The 17,896-nt window shown below is 45.0% G+C and overlaps 1 protein-coding gene across 2 annotated transcripts in view; it reads left to right on the top strand.

Moving 5' to 3' along the window:
* The window catches only part of RNF123 (ring finger protein 123), a 116,201-nt gene that overhangs the window by 82,859 nt on the left and 15,446 nt on the right, over nt 1–17,896 (top strand). For both annotated transcript variants that reach the window (XM_069095703.1, XM_069095704.1), the window contains exons 32-35: nt 1,122–1,261; nt 1,684–1,872; nt 6,271–6,346; nt 6,812–6,896. In XM_069095703.1, the coding sequence (XP_068951804.1) occupies nt 1,122–1,261; nt 1,684–1,872; nt 6,271–6,346; nt 6,812–6,896 (490 nt within the window). The remainder of the gene's footprint in view (nt 1–1,121; nt 1,262–1,683; nt 1,873–6,270; nt 6,347–6,811; nt 6,897–17,896) is intronic.

The following is a 17,896-nucleotide window of genomic DNA, read 5'->3' as shown; positions in this document are numbered from 1 at the left end:
TCTTGTCAGGCCTGGAGCCAAATGCATGCCTAGAACAAGATGTGGGAGGTACTGCAAGAGCCAGGATAGCAGGAGGGAGAGAAAACAAGAGGGGGAGAGAAGGGAAGGGGAGAAGAGGAGAGGAAGAGGAGAGGGGAGAGGAAAGGAGAGAAGATGGGGAGGGGAGAGGGGAGAAGAGAAAGAGGAGGAGAGAGAGAAGGGCAGGGGAGAGGATCAGAGAGAAGTAGCAGAACTAGTGTTAACTGCCAGGGAAGAGTGGCTAGAGAAGGATCTCTCTGCCCAGCCTGCGACCCATTGGCTTTTGGTGGTAAAACTGTTCCACAAGATCCAGGAGGAGGAACCATAAGCACCTAGAGGAAAAGGAACTGCCTTTTGTTTGATCCTCGGCCTGGGAGCTGGTGCTGGTGGGCCCCTGTTCTTCTGTGGCAGGACTACTAAGTATGTTAGAGTGAATGGCAGAAGCAGGTATTCCCTGGGCTCCAGGGAAATCCTGCTCTGCCTGGGACAGCCAGAGGCATCCCAATATAGTGGACAGTGTGCTAGACTTGAGAGTCAGGAAGATCTAGGTTCAGATCTTGCCCCAGACACTCACCGACTGTGTGATCCTAGACAGGTTACTTAACCTCTGCGCCTCAATTTCCCCATCTGTAAAATGAGAAGATTGGACTCAGTGATCTCTGAGGTCCTTTCTGGCTCAGTCTATGATCTCATTTGACCCTGTTGGCTTCCCTCTTCTGGGTGCTGTGACCTCTTGTAGTGCTAAATCTATAATCCTGTTCTGTCCAGTTTAGTTGGCCAGATATGGTAGTAGAAGAGGCAGATGGAAAAAAATGAAAAGAGCCGGATCAGGGCCAAACCTCAGGCCTGAACTTTGGCATAAATTAAGAAATTCAGACCACTTGTATCCAGTCTCCTGGGAGCTGGCCTTGCAGAGAAGTGCCCCACATGCTGGCAGTGGGGCAAGACGGCCCCCGGCTTCTCTTTGAAAGCCAAATGATTGTGTTAGGCTAGCAGGCGATGTCACTGAAGCCTCTTTTGGGAAGGATTGGGTGTGTGCGTGCAGTGTGGGGAAGGATCCCTCTGGGCCCCCTTCGATCCACATGCCTTCTTTCTACTTGCAGAGCCCTGCCCCTCTACCTTACTGCAGGGCCACATGGCTGACCTGCTACGGAGTGACCGTGACATGGCCCCTAGCTTCCTCAACAGTGTCCTCAACCAGCTCAACTGGGCCTTCTCTGAGTTCATTGGCATGATCCAGGAGGTGAGCTGACATAGAAACAGGAGTGGCAGGAGCATAGGGCTTGGGGTCAGAGGTCCTGAGTTTGAATCCTGGATGTTTATATGCTGTGTGACCTTGGATAAAGCACTTCCCCCCTCCCTGGGTCTTCTTTTTTCCAGATGTAAAATGAGGAGGTTGCACTAGGTATTTAGTCGTTCCAGCTTTAGGTCCTGGGATCCTGTTAAAGTCCCCATCCCTAATTGAAGCTGATCCTACAGCCAGGAGGCAGGCTAGCTACAGGAACAGGCCGAGAAGACCTCCAATGGAGTTCTTGGGAATGTTGCCGGGGAAGGGGAAGAGGCCAAAAAGAGGACTTAGATTTGGGGGCCATCTAAATGCCCCCAAGCCAGGGGAGCTGGCACTGCTGATCCTGCCCTTGGTGGGGGTTGGGTGGGGTAATTCAGATTCAACAAGCAGCCGAGCGCCTGGAAAGAAACTTTGTGGACAGTCGTCAGCTGAAGGTGTGCGCCACCTGCTTTGACCTGTCAGTGAGCCTGCTCCGGGTGCTGGAGATGACTGTCACCCTGGCCCCTGAGATCTTCCTGGACTGGAATCGGCCCTCTTCCGAGCTGCTGCTCCGGCGACTGGCGCAGGTTGGTGGCAGGGTAGGACCAGGTTGTCTTTGTTCTTGTTGGGACAGGGCATTCTCACTCGGGGCTTTGAGGCTTCTGCTCCGAGTTTATTTTTCTATCTCCTTGGGACCCCCAGGACAGCAGTCCTAGCAAGGGTTGGCACAGACTATTAGGAACTCCCATTTCTTTTCACCAAGGCCTGGTTGAGGCTATAGCATCTCTTGGCTCTGTGCTTGGGGGCAGTGCAAAGGGAGCTGAGTGTAATAACAAAACAAGATCACATTTCTAAACAAGGTTTACAAAGCATTTTCCTTACAATAGCTCTGTGAGGTAGGTAGTATAAGAACTGGGGCTTCCAGAGATTAGGTGACAGTCCCAGGGCTATTCAGTCAGTGACAGTCTACATTCAAACCTGGTTCTTTATACTCCAAGTCCAGTTGTCTTTTCATTGCCGCCCACTGCCATCCCTCCTCTTGGTAGACCCGGACATCTCCAAGCCTGTAGAGGATCCACAGTAGAGACATGGCTCCCAGCAGCTCACTGGCCTCTCTGTGTCAGGCCCAGGGGAATAGTTTAGCTGAGGAGCAGTATATTATTAGATCCAGCCTGGGCTGTTTGCCAAAGCAGCTTCCTGGGATAGAACTCCTTGGAGCCAGTCTAGAAGAATTTTGTCCTTTGGTCCTGGGAAGCTTGCTCATTTCTGAGCCCTGGGCCAAGGCTGCAAATTCTCTGACTTTCTTGGTCTCAGAGCCTTCTTGCCTTCTTCAGCTCAGAGATCTGTCAGCCTCATGCCTTAATTACCTCTTCTTCCACAGCTGCTTCGACTGTCCCTGGCTCCCCTGGCTTTAGCACCTACCCACATAAGATTATTCAGTATTCAACTGGAAATGACCAAAGACCTTAGAAATCAATCAGTAAACAAGTATTCATGAAGTACCTACTATATTCCAGGAACTATTCTAGGCACCCGAGATACTAACACAATAAATAAAATGATCCCTACTCATGCAAAACTGCATTCTAATAGAGAGGCCAATATCTGTGTTCATATATGTGCATATATAGATAGATGTAGATAGAAAGATACACATATACACAGAGTAACTGCAAAGAGAATAAATACAAATAAATACTAAGGAGTTATAATACAAGGTTATTAGAGCTCATCTAACTTAGTCACCTCATTTCACAGATACGGATCCTGAAGCTTAGAAAGAGAGGCCCCATATCGAGTAAGCAGCAGAGGCAGGGCTCTGAGCCAGGCCCCCTGACTCTAAACTCAGGGCTCTTTCTACTACTCACCACCTCATCTAATTCAGATTAGGTGTTTTTGTTCTGAGGAAAAAGGGTCAGAGGATCATAGATTCAGAGTGGGAAGATACCTCAACAGCCATCTGATCTAACCCACTTATTTTGTAAATGAGGAAGCATTGAGTGACTTTCCCAAAATCATAGAGGTAATCCGCATTAGAGGCAGGATTTGAACCAGGGTTCTCTGACTTTCACCTCTGTACAGGCTTCCTCGGTAGACTGTGTCTTTAAGTTTCTGATTCTACTCCCCAGTATGACTGTTTGAGGTAGTGAATATAGAGCAAACATGGATTTATTGAAGTGTATATTCATGACCCTCCATAGCTCCAGCCATCCCTTGTCCAGGTAAATGAGTCTGGACATCATTGCCCGAGTTCATTATTAGTTTAGCTGTAGTCTGTCTGGTTCTTCTTTTCCCTCAGTCATGTTTTTCCTCATCTCCCCACCCTACCCACCCCTGTCTTTGATCTCTCACTCTCCAGTGGTTCCTTCCCTGTTGCTTACAAACCTGTCCATCTCTCTCATCCTTTAAAGTCATTCTCTAGGACCTTCCCTCCCCTCTAGCTATTGTCCTGAGTCTCTTCTTCCTTTCATAGCCAAACTTCTCGAAAAAAGCTATCTGTGCTCATTGCTTTGACTCTTTCATTCACTTTTCAACTGGAATCTGACTTCTGACTTCAATGGAAACAGCTATCTCCAAAGTCATCAGCGATCTTTTAGAGGTCACCTTCGTGACCTCTCTGCAGCTGTTGCTGATGTGGAGCACCGTCTTTTCCCAGATCCTCTCTCTCCTCTGTATTTTTGTGACACTGCTCTTTCCTGCTTCTCCTCCTGTTTCCCTTACAGCTCCTTCTAAGTGTACAGTTCATTCCCTAACTTTGGGGGTGGGGCTCTCCCCTCAGCTATCCGTGGGCTCAGTTATCATCTCTATGCTCAGCACAGTGCCTGGCATAGAGCCAGCATTTCATAAATACTTATTGACCGACCAGCTTTATGCCCAGCTCTCCAGCATCTCTCCTGAGTTCCAGTCTATCACTTACTGCCTATTGGATTTTTCAGACTGGCTATCCTGTAGCAATCTCAAACTTCATATGTCCTAAGCAGACCACGTTGTCTTTCCCTCAACACTTACTCCTCTTCCCTGTTTCTACTCAGGTACCCCCATCTTTCCAGTCACCCAGTCTCATGACCTTAGAATCATCTTCATCTCCTCACTCTCACTTATTCCCCACGTCCAGTCAGTTGCTATATCTTGTCATTTCTACCTCCACTACATCTTTCATATCTGTTCTCTTCATCCTCATAGTCACTACTTTAGTTCAAGCCCTTATCAGCTGAACTATTGCAAGAGTTTCCTCCATGATATTCTCACAACAAGTCTCCCCCCACTTCCAGGCATCCTCTGCATAGGTGTCAGCTACTTCCCAAAGCACAGATCTGAGCACATGACTTCCCTGCTCAATAAATCCCAATGGTTCTTTTTTTTTTCTTTTTGGAGGGGGTAAGGTAGGGCAATTGGGGTTAAGTGACTTGCCCAAGGTCACACAGCTAGTTTTGTGTTAAGTGTCTGAGGCTGGATTTGAACTCAGGTCCTCCTGACTCCAGGGCTGGTGCTCTATTCACTGTGCCACCTAGTTGCCCCTCAGTGGTTCTTTATTACTTCTAGGAGTAAATACAGACTGGCCCTTCACAGCCAACCTTCCCAGGTTCGTTACCCTTCATGCATTCTGCAGGCCTGTTAAGCTCATCTTTCTCTTGCTCATATACAATGCATTGTGTCCCATCTCCATGCCTTTGCATTAGCTTACTCCCTCCCTGTGTCTGGAATGTATCGCCTTCTCTCCATTTCTTAAATGTCTCATTTCCTTTAATACAGCTCAAGTACCACTTTGCACACAGTTTTTGCTGATCCCCGAAACTGCTAGTGCCCTACCCCCATCACCTTCTATCTGTTTAACATAATCAGCACATATGTGGGGGCAACTGGGTGGTACAGTAGACAGAGCACCAGCCCTGGAGTCAGGAGGACCTGAGTTCAAATCTTGCCTCAGACACTTATTAGCTGTGTGACCCTGGGCAAGTCACTCAGCCCCAACTGTCTTCAAACCAATCCCCCCCCAAAAAAAACACCCCAAAACACATCTATGCATGTTTACTCTCTAGCAGAATGTAAACTTCTTGGGATCAGGTCCTTTTAATTGTTATCCTTGTATCCTTAGCACCTAGCCCAGTGCTTTGTAACAGGTGCTCAAAAAACACATGGTGGTTGATTGATTGGTTTCTTGTTGCTGAATTGTCCCCCTAGTAGTCACTTTGGGGCTTGCTTCCTTTCCCTGGGGTCTGTGGTCTTTGTGTTTTCAGTCTCTTGAATAGCCATTTCTTCTTCTGGGGTTCCTTCATCAAACACATGTCAGGGTGACCCAGTTTCTCTATGAAGAAGGTCTCCCCCATCAGCCTTGTCCATCATAGTACAGGACAACCCAAGATTAACCACATTATTTGATAGGTTGAGACACTTTTATTGCAAATTCTCTTTCCATCCTTTAGTCCCGTTAACAGTGTACAGAGATATCTACATTAGGGTGGCAGGTAATCCAGGGTATGACTCAGCCCAGGCTGGATGGTGCCCAGAACTGCTCAGTTCCTCTAGCTAAAGGACCTGAGTCTGGCTTGTCCCTATGATTCCTTAGGCCTTTATATAGCCTTTGCCTCTATGCAGCTTCTGCCTTGACCTGGTAAGAGAATGGTGGCCCTCACCTACATATTGCCACCCTCTTTTCCTAGTGCATTTTTAGGATTGGCCCACTTGGGCATTCTGAACTGAGTTCACTCAGGCTTGCTTTCAAGCAAATAGGAAGCTTCCTCATTGCTGGCAGACTTTTGATGTTCTACTCATATGTTCCTCCTTATTTACTATGTCAAGTCAGGGTCTTACAGTGAAAAGGGCCCTACACTCAGAGCCAGAAGGTCTGGGTTTGAATAAGATCCCCAAGTCTGTCAAGCCTCAGCTTCCTCACCTGGAAAATAGTGATAACAGTACTAGCATTGCCTACCTTAGGGGCTTGTTAAGAGCTTCCCCTCAAACCCCACTTCCTCTCTCCCCTTCAGTTACTGAACCAGGTCCTGAACCGTGTGACAGCAGAGAGAAACTTGTTTGACCGAGTGGTTAATCTCCGGCTGCCAGGTGAGTCTCCCTCTAGTCTGTTCTTTAACCTAAAATAAAACCTCAAGTCCCCTCTCAGAAGTGTTTGCCTAGACATCTCATCTCTGCCCAGCTCCCATTCAGAGCTCCAGTTTCTAGCTCCCCCACACTGCAGAGGCTAGTAGAAAACATGTTCTTTCACATCCTTCACTCTATCCTGAACACCTGGAGTTGGGGTGGTGGAGGAAGGTTTGGTGCAATCTATTTTACTCCAAATATGTCTGTCTTCCCTATGTGGACCCTTAGGGAATTACTGAGGAAATACTTGGGGAATTAGGGATTAGAGTATTTGCTATTTAGTAAAAGGGATTCCCTCCCAGAGTTCAGGAATATTCCTGAGACCGATGAAATCACACCCTGATGTTTGGGCTGATGAAGGCTTTTTCTTGAAGCATAAAGGCAAGGTGGGAGAGTTAGGATGAAGACTAACTGAGATATCCTCCCCAGGTTTGGAGAGTGTAGACCACTATCCAATTCTTGTTGCTGTAACTGGCATTCTAGTCCGTCTCCTAGTGGACAGTGATATGGAGGGGTGAGTATGTTGTGTGATTTGCTTCTCATTCTATTGAGCAGCAGCCTTTGTGACCACTTACCTTCCAAGATGAATTTTGAACCTGTTTCCATGCCAGTCCCCAGGCTCTCTGGCTCCTTAGATCTCTATTTATTTTAGGTCAGCAATTTGTGTTTGGTCAGCTTCAAGGTACCAGAGAAAGAGATTTCTGACTGGGACTGGGGATGGAGTGGGTAGCAGCTATTGTGTGGAAAGTGAGACCATTTGAAAACCCATGGGTTGGGGAGTTACTCATGGCAAGTGTAGATAGGAGGTCCTTCATATCAGAGCATTCTTATATTTTGGCATGGGAAATTAGGCTAGACATCCAGAGAAATAACCTAAGGCTTCAATTAAACATTAATAAAGGCCCTACTGTGTATAATTCCCTGTGCCAAACACTGGGAGATACACAGATAGATATAAGAAAGGCTGGCCTCTCAAGAGCTTTACCTTCTAATGGGGGAAATACTTTCTCTTCCATGCCTTTGCACCCTATATGAAGCTTACCTCCTGTAAATCCTGTACGTGCAGAGGACTTTCCTGTCCATCACAAAACCACAGGATTTGAAAGCCGAAGGAGTCTTGGCAGCCATGTAGTCCAGCCCATGCAAAAAGGCATCTCTGATATAACATAGCTGACAAATGGTTATCCAACCTCTGCTCGAAAACCTCCATAGGAAATTTTTTCCTGACATTAAGGCTAAGTGCACATCTTTACGACTTCCACCATTTATTTCTGATTTTACCCTATCGGGCAAAGATCTTCTGGTATTGAGTAGACACCCATGAAGCCCTATTTATTAATGATCTCTCATTGTTGCTAGGTGATCAGCCCACCTCCTTTTCCAGTCAGACCTTTCTTTGATAACACCTAGCACATTCTTCATTGGTAGCATTTTGCAGCATGCTCACATCTATGATGTGCTTCTCTTTTATCTTTTGTGTGACCTGTAGTTTTAATTCTTTGGAGACTGGTATTCCATGACTTGCAACCAGTCAGAATCTTCAGAGCCATATTGATGTTTAAAAAATTGGCCTTTGTTTCAGGGAGAAGCTGTGAATTCTTAAAAGCATTACACAGTTTGTCAAGGACAATCCTGCTCACTCTTCTTGTTCAGTTCTCTGCGTATTTTATTGTTCATTTGTTATATCTGTTCAAAATATGTGCACTTATGGATTAGTTCTATGAGCTGTCTTTGTACCTTGACTCAGAGATATCTGAGTCCTTCCAGATCTAAATTTATAATCTTTTGAACTGCATATCATAGCCTGGACTATAGATATTCTTCATCCACTTGGTTTTTCTTGTGTGAAGAGTTAAGCTGAACTCTTTTTAGGAGGCTTTACAGATGGTGGGGGTTGAGTTATCCAGACAAGGTTTAAGCATCAGTAGAATGGGGAAGCAAGGGATTTGACAGCATTTATCTGGGGACTATCTCTGACCCAGGTATGGAAGCATTTTCAACTCTTTCCTTTCCCTCACCTCCCTCATTCAATCAGTTTCCAAATCATTCTTTTGCCTCCTTAACCTGTCTGCTCCCTATGCATACTGATATTATCCCAGTTCAGGTTTGACTCTATCATCTTTCCCCAGGACTATTGAAGCAAGATCCTAATTGGCCTCCCTACTTCCAGTTTCTCCTCTTTCCAATCAATCCTCTGTTCAGCTACTAAAATAATCTTCCTAAGACACAAGATTGATGTCACTCCCCTGCTCAAAAAGCGGTTTCCTGTTGCGTCTAAGAGACAACACAGTATTCTTGGGCTGACACTATTTAAATGACCTTCTGCAATCTGGCTCCAAGCTACCTTTTGGCCTTATCTCACATCCCTCTCCTTCACAAACACTGTGTTCTAGCCAAACCAGACTACTGGTTATTCCTCACACTCAGTCTCCCATCTCCCACCTCCATGTGTCTGCACCAGCTTTCCTCTGTATCTAAAATGGGCTCTTCCTCTCTGCCTCTCAGAATCTTTATCTTTAAGCATCTAGTTCAGGTGTTGCCTTCTCCCCAAAGCCTTCCATAACTTTCCCAATTGTTAATGCTTTCTCCCCTCTCAAAGTACCTTGAGTTTATTTATCTGTGTTTGTTATTTCCCTCTGGTAGAAGAATCTAAGTTTCTTGATTGCAGAGGTTGCTTCATTTTTGAGTTTGTATCCCTTAAGGACTAGTGCTGTGCTGCACTAAGATTATAGATCAGAAATATGAATGTAAAGCTGAAAGAGGCATCAGAGGTGATCTTGTCCAACCCCCCTCCATTTATAGATGAGAAAACGGAGACCTGGAGAGGTTTAGTGTCCTGCCCAAATTCACATGGATATTGAGGGTCTGAGGCTGAATCTGAACCCCATTCTTCTGACAACAGAGCTGATACTCTGTCCACCACACCACAGCATCTTCTGGTAGGGGCTTAACAAGTGTTGTCAAGCTGACTGTAGAGTATGTGACAGGGGACAATATAAGACAATGGTGGGAAAGTAGTGTAGAGTCAGATTTTGAAGACCTCGGAGTGCCAGAATCCCATGTGCAGTGGGATGCCACTGGAGAAGGTTTTCTTTTTTAAATTAGAAAAGTAACTGATGAGAATGGTGCATTAAAAAGCTTACTAAGGGAACATGTGAAGGATGGGTTGAAGAAGAGATTTGAGTGGTAGTTAGAAGGGGATTACTGTAATTTAGGCAAAGGTGATAAGAGTGTTAACTAGAATGATGAAAGGAGCAGGGCAGATATGGATCGATAGAAACAATTGGCAAGATGTGACAGTGATACTGATGGAACACACCCAGAAATAGAGAAGTTGGGGTCTTTACAAGAAGTTGGGCTTTACAGAGCATGTGGAAATTTGTCTGGTCATTCAAGGGAACTGAAATAGCTGTTTGTCTACCTGATAAAAACAATATCAGAGGTCTGTTGTCTTCCTGGGGAATGTATCCAGAACCTCTTATGTCTCATCAGAACATATAACTGCTGCCCATTTTTGGTGATTCATGTGGGCACAAATGATATTGCCAGAAGGAACCTACAAAGTATTGCCAAAGATTTTGAATTCTTGAGCAAGAAACTAAATACCACAGGGGCACATGTGTTTTCTTCACTATTGCCTTTGGAAGACATGGAATAAAAAAGAAAAACTGGTTTAGGAGGAAATAGCTGGCTAAGAAGGTGGTATCTGATAATGTGATTTGGTCTTCTGGATGGACCACAGCTTAAAACAGGGATGACAGACTCCTTACCAGGGATGAAGTGTACCTACCCTTGGAAATCTAATCAAAAGGACTTTAAACCGGAAATCATGAGGTGATAAAGGTTTGAACTAGGATAGTGGCGGTAGCAGAAGCAGAGGGTGGCCTCTGTTCATCTAGCTAGACACGGAGTGAGCAGCTGCAGTGAAGGAAGAAGAGTCAGGGCACCCAGAGGTTCCCGTGGGACATTTAAGAAAGTAGCCTGAAGCAAAACTCATGGCCCCAAATATCTACACATGAATGCCAGAATTATAGGCAACTGGCCAGAGCAGCTGGAGAATGTAGAAGGCAGTTTGATTTTCTAGATATCATTGAGATGTGGTGGAATGAACCTTAGGACTGAAACAGACTCAGAATGGTTGGGTATATCTTAGAAGAAGCAGGGTAGGGGAAGGTGTCATTGTATATCAAGAAAATATACCCATGTGAATGGGGGGTGTGGGGGAAGGTTAAGAATAGTAGGAAAAGTTTAGGGGAAAAGCAGTGGAAGGTGGGTGAAGTGATTTTGTCATCAGTGTACCACAGGCCATTTGGACAGAAAGAGGAAATAGATGAGGGGCTTGAGAAACAGATTATAAGCCTGGCACAGAAGCAATCTTAGGAGACTTCAGTTATCCAGACATCTGCTTGGTCTTTTTCTCTGCCAAAAGCAGATACTTTCCTTAATGATTAATTTTATCTTTCAAAATGTGCAGAGTGTACTGGACCTGATTCTCACTTTCTCACTAAAAGGCAGGAACTGGGGTGGAAATGATGGGGAGTTTTGTAGGGTGTGGAAAGTGGAGGAAGTAGCCTCTCCCTCCTAGAGTTGGAGGTAGTGAAGGTAGTGAAGAAGAAAGCTGGGCATAGTCTGATATGAATTGTGGATTTGGGGAGAGCAGATTTTAGAGGATTTATAGGAAGACCCAATAGGATCTCAGACTAAAATTGTATGGGGGAAGTCAGGCCTGAAGGGATGGGAAGCTCTGAAGAAGAAACTTTGGAATTCTGAGGAGGAAATTGTCCCTGAAGAGAGAGTTGTCTGTGGAAACCCATATAAATATACAGGGAATTCACTTCTCATTTAAATATAAAACCAAAACAAAACAAAAAGACCATGTACAGAAAATAGAATCAAAAGCAGGTAATGAGATGAATGGAACAGTATTGTAGAGTCCTGTGAAATAGCCTCCACTGCTGGTGAGCTAAGGCTGCTGAGGGAAGCTTAGCCCAGCAAAATTCTACCTTTTATCCCTCTAGGGGAATGAAAAGGGCTGCAGGAGAGATGGCCCAGGATCCATGCTGAGGGTAGATGGGACAGCAATACCCAAAACAGAAAGAATTCAGAGCTGCTCAATTCTTATCACACTTCTGTCTTTCCTGCCAAGGAGGAGTATTCTTTTTATTGGAAATGACAGAATATCCTACAAAAGTAAGATATTAAAAGACCACTTAGCTGCCCTTAATGAATTTAAGTCACCTGGCACAGATGAATGACATCCTCAGGTACACAAAGCAGTAGCAGATGTGACTTCCAAGCTATTGTCATTGATCTATGAAAGGTCACAGAAAACACAAGAGTTCCTGCAGGACTGAAGGACAAATGTGGTCTTGATTTTCAAAGAAGGAAAGAAAATAGTATCTGAAAAATATATAGGCTAGTGAACTTATACTCCTGGGAAAATTCAAGAATGATTTAATAAATGCATTATTAAATGGATCATTAATAGTACATAATAAGTGCTATATAAATGTGATGATGATGATGATGATGATGATGATAATGAAGATAATAAAACTGTAGCAAAGGAAGAAGGGCTTACAGAGTTAGGATGGCATCAGGAAGCATTTATCATGCCAGACTAATCTTATTTCCTTTTATGGCGGGGCTATTAAACTGATAAATCAGGGGAATGCTGTCAATAGTTTACCTGTCTTTTAACAGAGGATTTGATAATGTATCTCCCAGTATTTTTGTGGAAAATATGAAACTATGTGGACAAGAAAGCAATACAATTATATACATGTAGAACTGTTTGAATAACTTGAGATTCACTGTCAACTTAGCAGGAATACTCCAGTGAGGACCACAGTCCTAGGAATTTGTGCTAGACCTTCGGCTATAAACATTTTTGTCAGTGGCTTGAATAAAGACTTAAATGACATACTTTTCAGATTTGCAAGATAATATGGAGAGAGAGAGAGAGAGGAGAAAGAAAGAGAGACAGAGAGAAGAGAGAGAGAGAGACAGAGAGAGAGAAGGAGGGAGGCAGGGAGAGAGGGAGAGAGCACTACATACTGGATGACATAGTCAGAATCCAAAAAGATCTTGAAGGACTAGAGCCTTGAACTAAATCTGATAAAATTCAGTAGGGATAAATGTAAATTCTTATGTTTACATTCAAAAAATCAACTTCACAAATACAGAGAGTTGGGGGAAGTTTGATTAGTTTTCTGGGAAAAAAAATCATGGAGAGTTTGGTAAAAAAAAAAAAAAAAAGGAAACAAGGATTTGACAGATGCCTCCTATGTTCTAGCCACTGTACTAAGTGCTTTGCAAGTATTATCTCATTTGATCCTCACAGCAGCCCAGGAGATAGGTGCTATTATGATCCCCATTTTACAGATGAGGAGACTGAGGCAGATAGAAGTACCTTGCCGAGGGTCACACTGCCAAGTAAGTGTCTGAGACTGGATTTGAACTCAGGTGTTCTTGACTTCAGGGCCAGGGCTCTGTGCACTGTGATGTCCCTTAGGTTAGTAGAATGCAAGCTTAAAGAGTCTGCATACCTAAACCTGTTGCTTAGGAGAGATGCAGAAGGACTTGCTGACTGGGACAGATTGTACAGAGTCAGCTCCAGCTGGGAGCTTTCAGGCAGCAGAGACTTCAGCATGGGGGGCTGCTTTAGCATCCCAGGGAGGGAGAGGAGGAGACCCTGGGCAGAATCCTCTGCAGCATGTGGCAGGAGCCAGTTCCAGGGACTTTTCTGAGAGGGCAGCAGGAATAGGGAACACAGCTCCTCAAGACGAACAGCAGTTTGTCCCTGCGCCCAAATAAGAGGTCACTGGAGCTGGACAGAGACCGTGTGAAGGAGAGGGCACTGCAACTCTGGTCTTACTACCTGTGTGACTTTGAGCAAGTCACTTCGCTTTTCTGTGACCAGGTTTCTTCATCTCTAAAATGAGTGACTAGGTCAGATGATCTCTCAGGACTCTTCTGGTGCTAAATCTAAGATCCTGTCATCAGATGACATTTAAAGTCCCTTTCAACTCCAAATCCCATGACCTCCCAGCTATGTCAGCAGTGTGATGGGATAGCTAGAAAGCCTGGTGCCATCTTGGGCTTAATTAAGGGAAGCACCACTTACTGGATGAAGAAGGTGGTTGTCTGTCTCTCCTCTGCCCTGCTCAGACCCCATATGGAGTTGTCTGCTCAGTTCTGGGTGCCATGTCTTCAACTTTAAAACTGTCCAAAAGTACAATCAGTAAGTGAGTCTTTCCCCCTCCTTGGAGGATTTAGTGGAGATTGGGTGACCATTTGGGTATGTCAGGAATCCTTCTCGGATATGGACAAGATGACTGCAGAGATCCCTTCTAGTGTTATTATTCTGTGATTCATATGAAAGTACTGATTAGGGCAATGAGACATCTTTTTTAAAAAATTTGTATTAGTATTCTATTTTTTCCCATTTACGTGTAAAAACAATTTTTAACATTCGTTTTTAAAACTTTGAGTTCCAAATTCTCTCCCTTCCTCCCTCCCCCACCATCATTGAGAAGGCAAGTAATTCAATCTAGGTTATACATGTATAGTCATGCAAAACATTTCCATATTAATCAGTTATGAGAGAAAGCATAGACCCCCCCCCCCCAAAATCTTAAGAAAAATAAATAAAAAAAAAGTATTCTTCAATCCATATTCAGAGACCATCAGTTCTTTCTCTGGGAATGGATAGCATTTTTCAACGTAAGTCCTTCAGAGTTGCTGAGAACAGCTAAGTCATTCATGGCTGATCATCTTACAATATTGCTATTACTTTGTACACAGTATATTTCACTTTGCGTCAGCTCATAAAAGTCTTTCCAAGTTTTTCTGAAAGCATCCTGCCCATCATTTCTTATAGCACAATAATATTCCATTATAATCACATACCACAACTTGTTCAACCATTCCCCAGTTGATGGGGGCATCTCCTCAATGGGACATGCTTAAAGCTTGGGTCTGTGACTACAGGAAGTTCAGTCTCCCTTTCGTGCCATCCCCTTAGCTGAATCGACTGAACCCAGTGGAGGTGTGCCATCTGTGATCTGCTTCAGCCACTGGAACCAGAGGAATGTACTGACCCTTCAGGGTTCCTCCAACCCCCAGGCAGCCTTACCCAGAGCTCCTGTGTTCCTGTTTCAAAGGAACAATGCCCCAGACAGTCTGACTGCAGAATACTAAGTGTTCTCTTTCCTTCATATGTGCCTTTTGAGGAAAGCAGAAGCACTTAATTTTTCTCCTTGAACCAGTGGAAGTCTGGGCATTCCAAATGGAAGGGAGGAGTTGAGGGCACAGTGTTAGCTTCAAGGAGGTAGTTGAGGCTACTATCTGTTTGGAATGGTGACAGACTCTGGTAGGGCACCTGAGTCATTACCTTGGTTGTCTCTCCACCCCACCCACCTCCAGTCTCACTCTCAACTCCTTTCTGGGCAACAAGACATCGAAAGAAGTAGGGTAACTTCCCCTAGAATGGCCCCTGCACTCCAGTGCCTCCCACTCACAGATAGATCGACTTCAGCCTCCAGGTTGGCTTAGCCTCATTAAGCAGCTGTTTGACTTCCCCTAGTAATCTAGAGCCAGGTTTCCCACAAGGCTCTAGTCTAGCATGACTGTGTTCTTGGCTTTTAGAGAGGCAGCCAAGGTGGTGCAGTAGATAGGCTCTGGGCCTGGAGAGTTCAAACTCGGATACTAATTCTGTGACCCTGGGCAAGTCTCTTAGCACAGTCCATGGTACTACAGTAGGTGCTATGTAAATGTTTATTCCCTTCCCTCTTACATAGGTTCAGAAAAGCTCAAGGACTTTCCCAGACCATATATCAAGGTCAAGACCTGAAATCAGTTGCCAGGAAGTTTTTTCCCCTTGGGTGTTTTTCATTACCCCACAGGGAGCAATTGGTAATAGATGGAGTCATTTCACCGGCAGATCTGGTGCCTTGGACCAGTATGGCCTCTTGTTCTCCTGGCATCACTGTCCTACCACTGGGTGCATTTACTTAGCTCATCTTTAGTGAGACCTGCCTGTATCTAAGGGACAGCTCCTCCCAATCCTTCTTTCTGGTGACTCATAATCATTCATCCTGTTGCTGAGACTTCCTCACCCTGGGGCAGTCCCACTCAAGTTGGCAGTAGGAGTTGTATGAAGGTTAGTAATCCAGGTGGAGTTTGAAGTTCAGGTAGGTTTGGGGATGTGAGGAAGGTGGCATCATTTGGTGACATTCACTGTGAACCTGGAGAGAAGGAAGCCAAGTTGTTGGAGTTGGGGTGACATGGGCATTCCTTCCTGACCAGGATCTGTACACAGGACCTGGGGACTTAGAAAGGGTCCTTCTTTGCTACTCTGTCCAGGGCTTCTGAGATGTACAGCTTATGGTATCATAGAAAGAGGACTGACCTTGAAGTGTGGTGGCCGGTGGATCTCAGTTTGAGTTCCAACTCCAGTTGAAATACCTTCACGGTCACTTCACTCCTTAACCTCAGTTTCCTCATTTGTAAAATGGGGACAACAATAGTGTACTTCATGGAGATGTTGTGAGGAAAGCAGTTTGCAAACCTTAGACCACTATAGAAATGGGAGTTAATACTGTCACTTTTCTGGGAAGGTGTAGCAGCAAGCACCCCAAGCGTGGCCTCAGGGTTTGCTGCCCATACAGGTTCTTGGATCTGCTTTGTTAAAGGAAAGCAACTCAAAATGGGTTAACAAGCTTACTTTAATCAGTCAGACATATATCGTTTACCTTGTTCAGGGGAAAAAGGTCAGCACCCCAAACTTCAAAATATACAGACAGAATTATCAAGACATTAACAGATCAAGTAGACAGCTTTCCAAACTGTCCAAACCATTACATCCATACCCAGTCAACATCTGGGTTTCCACATCTGGGTTTTTCAAAGCTGGGGGACTCTCAATAACGGCTTCCCAGAATTCAGATCAAATCACAGAACACTTCTCAAAGTGAGTCCCAAAACAAAGCTACACATCAGGGCTTATATAGCCTTCTCCTGGCTCAGAGAATGTAACAACCTTATTGACTCACCAAGAAGTATCTACTGAAAAACAAGCCTCCCTCCCCAGGCTTCAGGTGCATTTTAGCCTAGGGGCAGGGAAGATCTTCCAAATTTGCATTCCCATTACAGAAGGGTCATTCCAGAAGCCTGATCTATAAGGCTTCTGGCTAAAGAGCTGCCTAGGCTATGGAGACATGGGCTTTGGGTGGTTGTTTCCTGACCCATGGTCTTGTTTTGGTGTCTGAAGCCCCTTTATCAAGGCTTTGGCCAGGGTTGGGTTGGAGATCAAGGGTGGGAGGAGAGGGAAAGGGGCCCTGAGTGGTAACCACTGCTAGGGAGAAAGAGTCAGAGGAAGATGCTTTAAGCATGTTGTAGAATGAAAAGAGCTTTGAATTCTAGTCTTGGCTTTGTCGTCTATCCACTTTATGACCTTGAGGAATTCATTTTCCCTCAGTGTGCCTCACTTTCCTTTTCTATAAAATGAGAGGGTTGGACTAAAAGGACCTCAGATGGCTCTTTCACCTGGGTGGCCTCCTGTGTCCTAGTGTGGGCAGTTGGACTGCTTTGTAAATCTTAATGTGCCATAGAAAGGGAGGCATTATTACTGTCCATTTGGCTGTCTCTCCATCCATCATTCTCCTCACCAGAATTCTAGAATTTTCTCCTCCTGCCCCAGAGCCTTTTCTCTCTCTGCTCAGAACAGACCCATAGTTCTCCTTCCCGTTCCTGGGGAACTCTCCCAGTGTTTGTTTGCAACTTTCCATGGGCAACACTGAATGACCACAGGCACTGTTGGGCGATTCTAGTTTTGGCCATGGACTGGGCTCTGTGAACCAGAACGGCCCCTCATTTGCATGTAGCACGTGGGATGTTGTTGGATACAGAGAAGTGAGCTAGTGTGGAGAGACTTATGCCTCCCCACCCCAAACCAGCCCATCCCTGGCCCACTAATGACCCATGCAGGAGAACAGTGGATACTGGGCTGAACCACAGGGGGACCTAGAGAAGGGGCTAGACTTGGGGATCCAGAAGACTGGAGTTTCACATCCTGCCTCAGACATTTTCTAGCTTTTTGACCCTGGGAAAGTTACTTAATCTTTAGCCTTAGTGTTCTCATTTGTAACATGAGAATAGTAACACCTACTTCATAGAGCCTTTGTGGGGATTAAATAAAATAATATATAGGAATGGCTTTGCAAACCTTAAAGTGCTATATACATCTTAGCTGTTCTTTATTTAGGCAGGAGCCCTCAATTTGGAGTCAGGAGACTTCTAACTTTTTCTCTTTTTGTTGTTTTTTTGAGGGCAGTTGGGGTTAAGTGACTTGCCCAAGGTCACACGGCTAGTTTTTATATTAAGTGTCTGAGGCCGAATTTGAACTCAGGTCCTCCTGACTCCAGGACCGGTGCTCTATTCACTGCGCCACCTAGCTGCCCCAACTTCTAACTTTTTCAGGTAACTAGCCATGTGCCATTGACCGTTAGGATA

This window comes from Petaurus breviceps, unplaced genomic scaffold (assembly GCF_028583685.1).
Source record: "Petaurus breviceps papuanus isolate PSGF00001 unplaced genomic scaffold, PetGlider_PUasm1.0 227, whole genome shotgun sequence".
NCBI lineage: Eukaryota > Metazoa > Chordata > Mammalia > Diprotodontia > Petauridae > Petaurus > Petaurus breviceps.
This window is presented reverse-complemented; position numbering and strand designations above follow the sequence as displayed.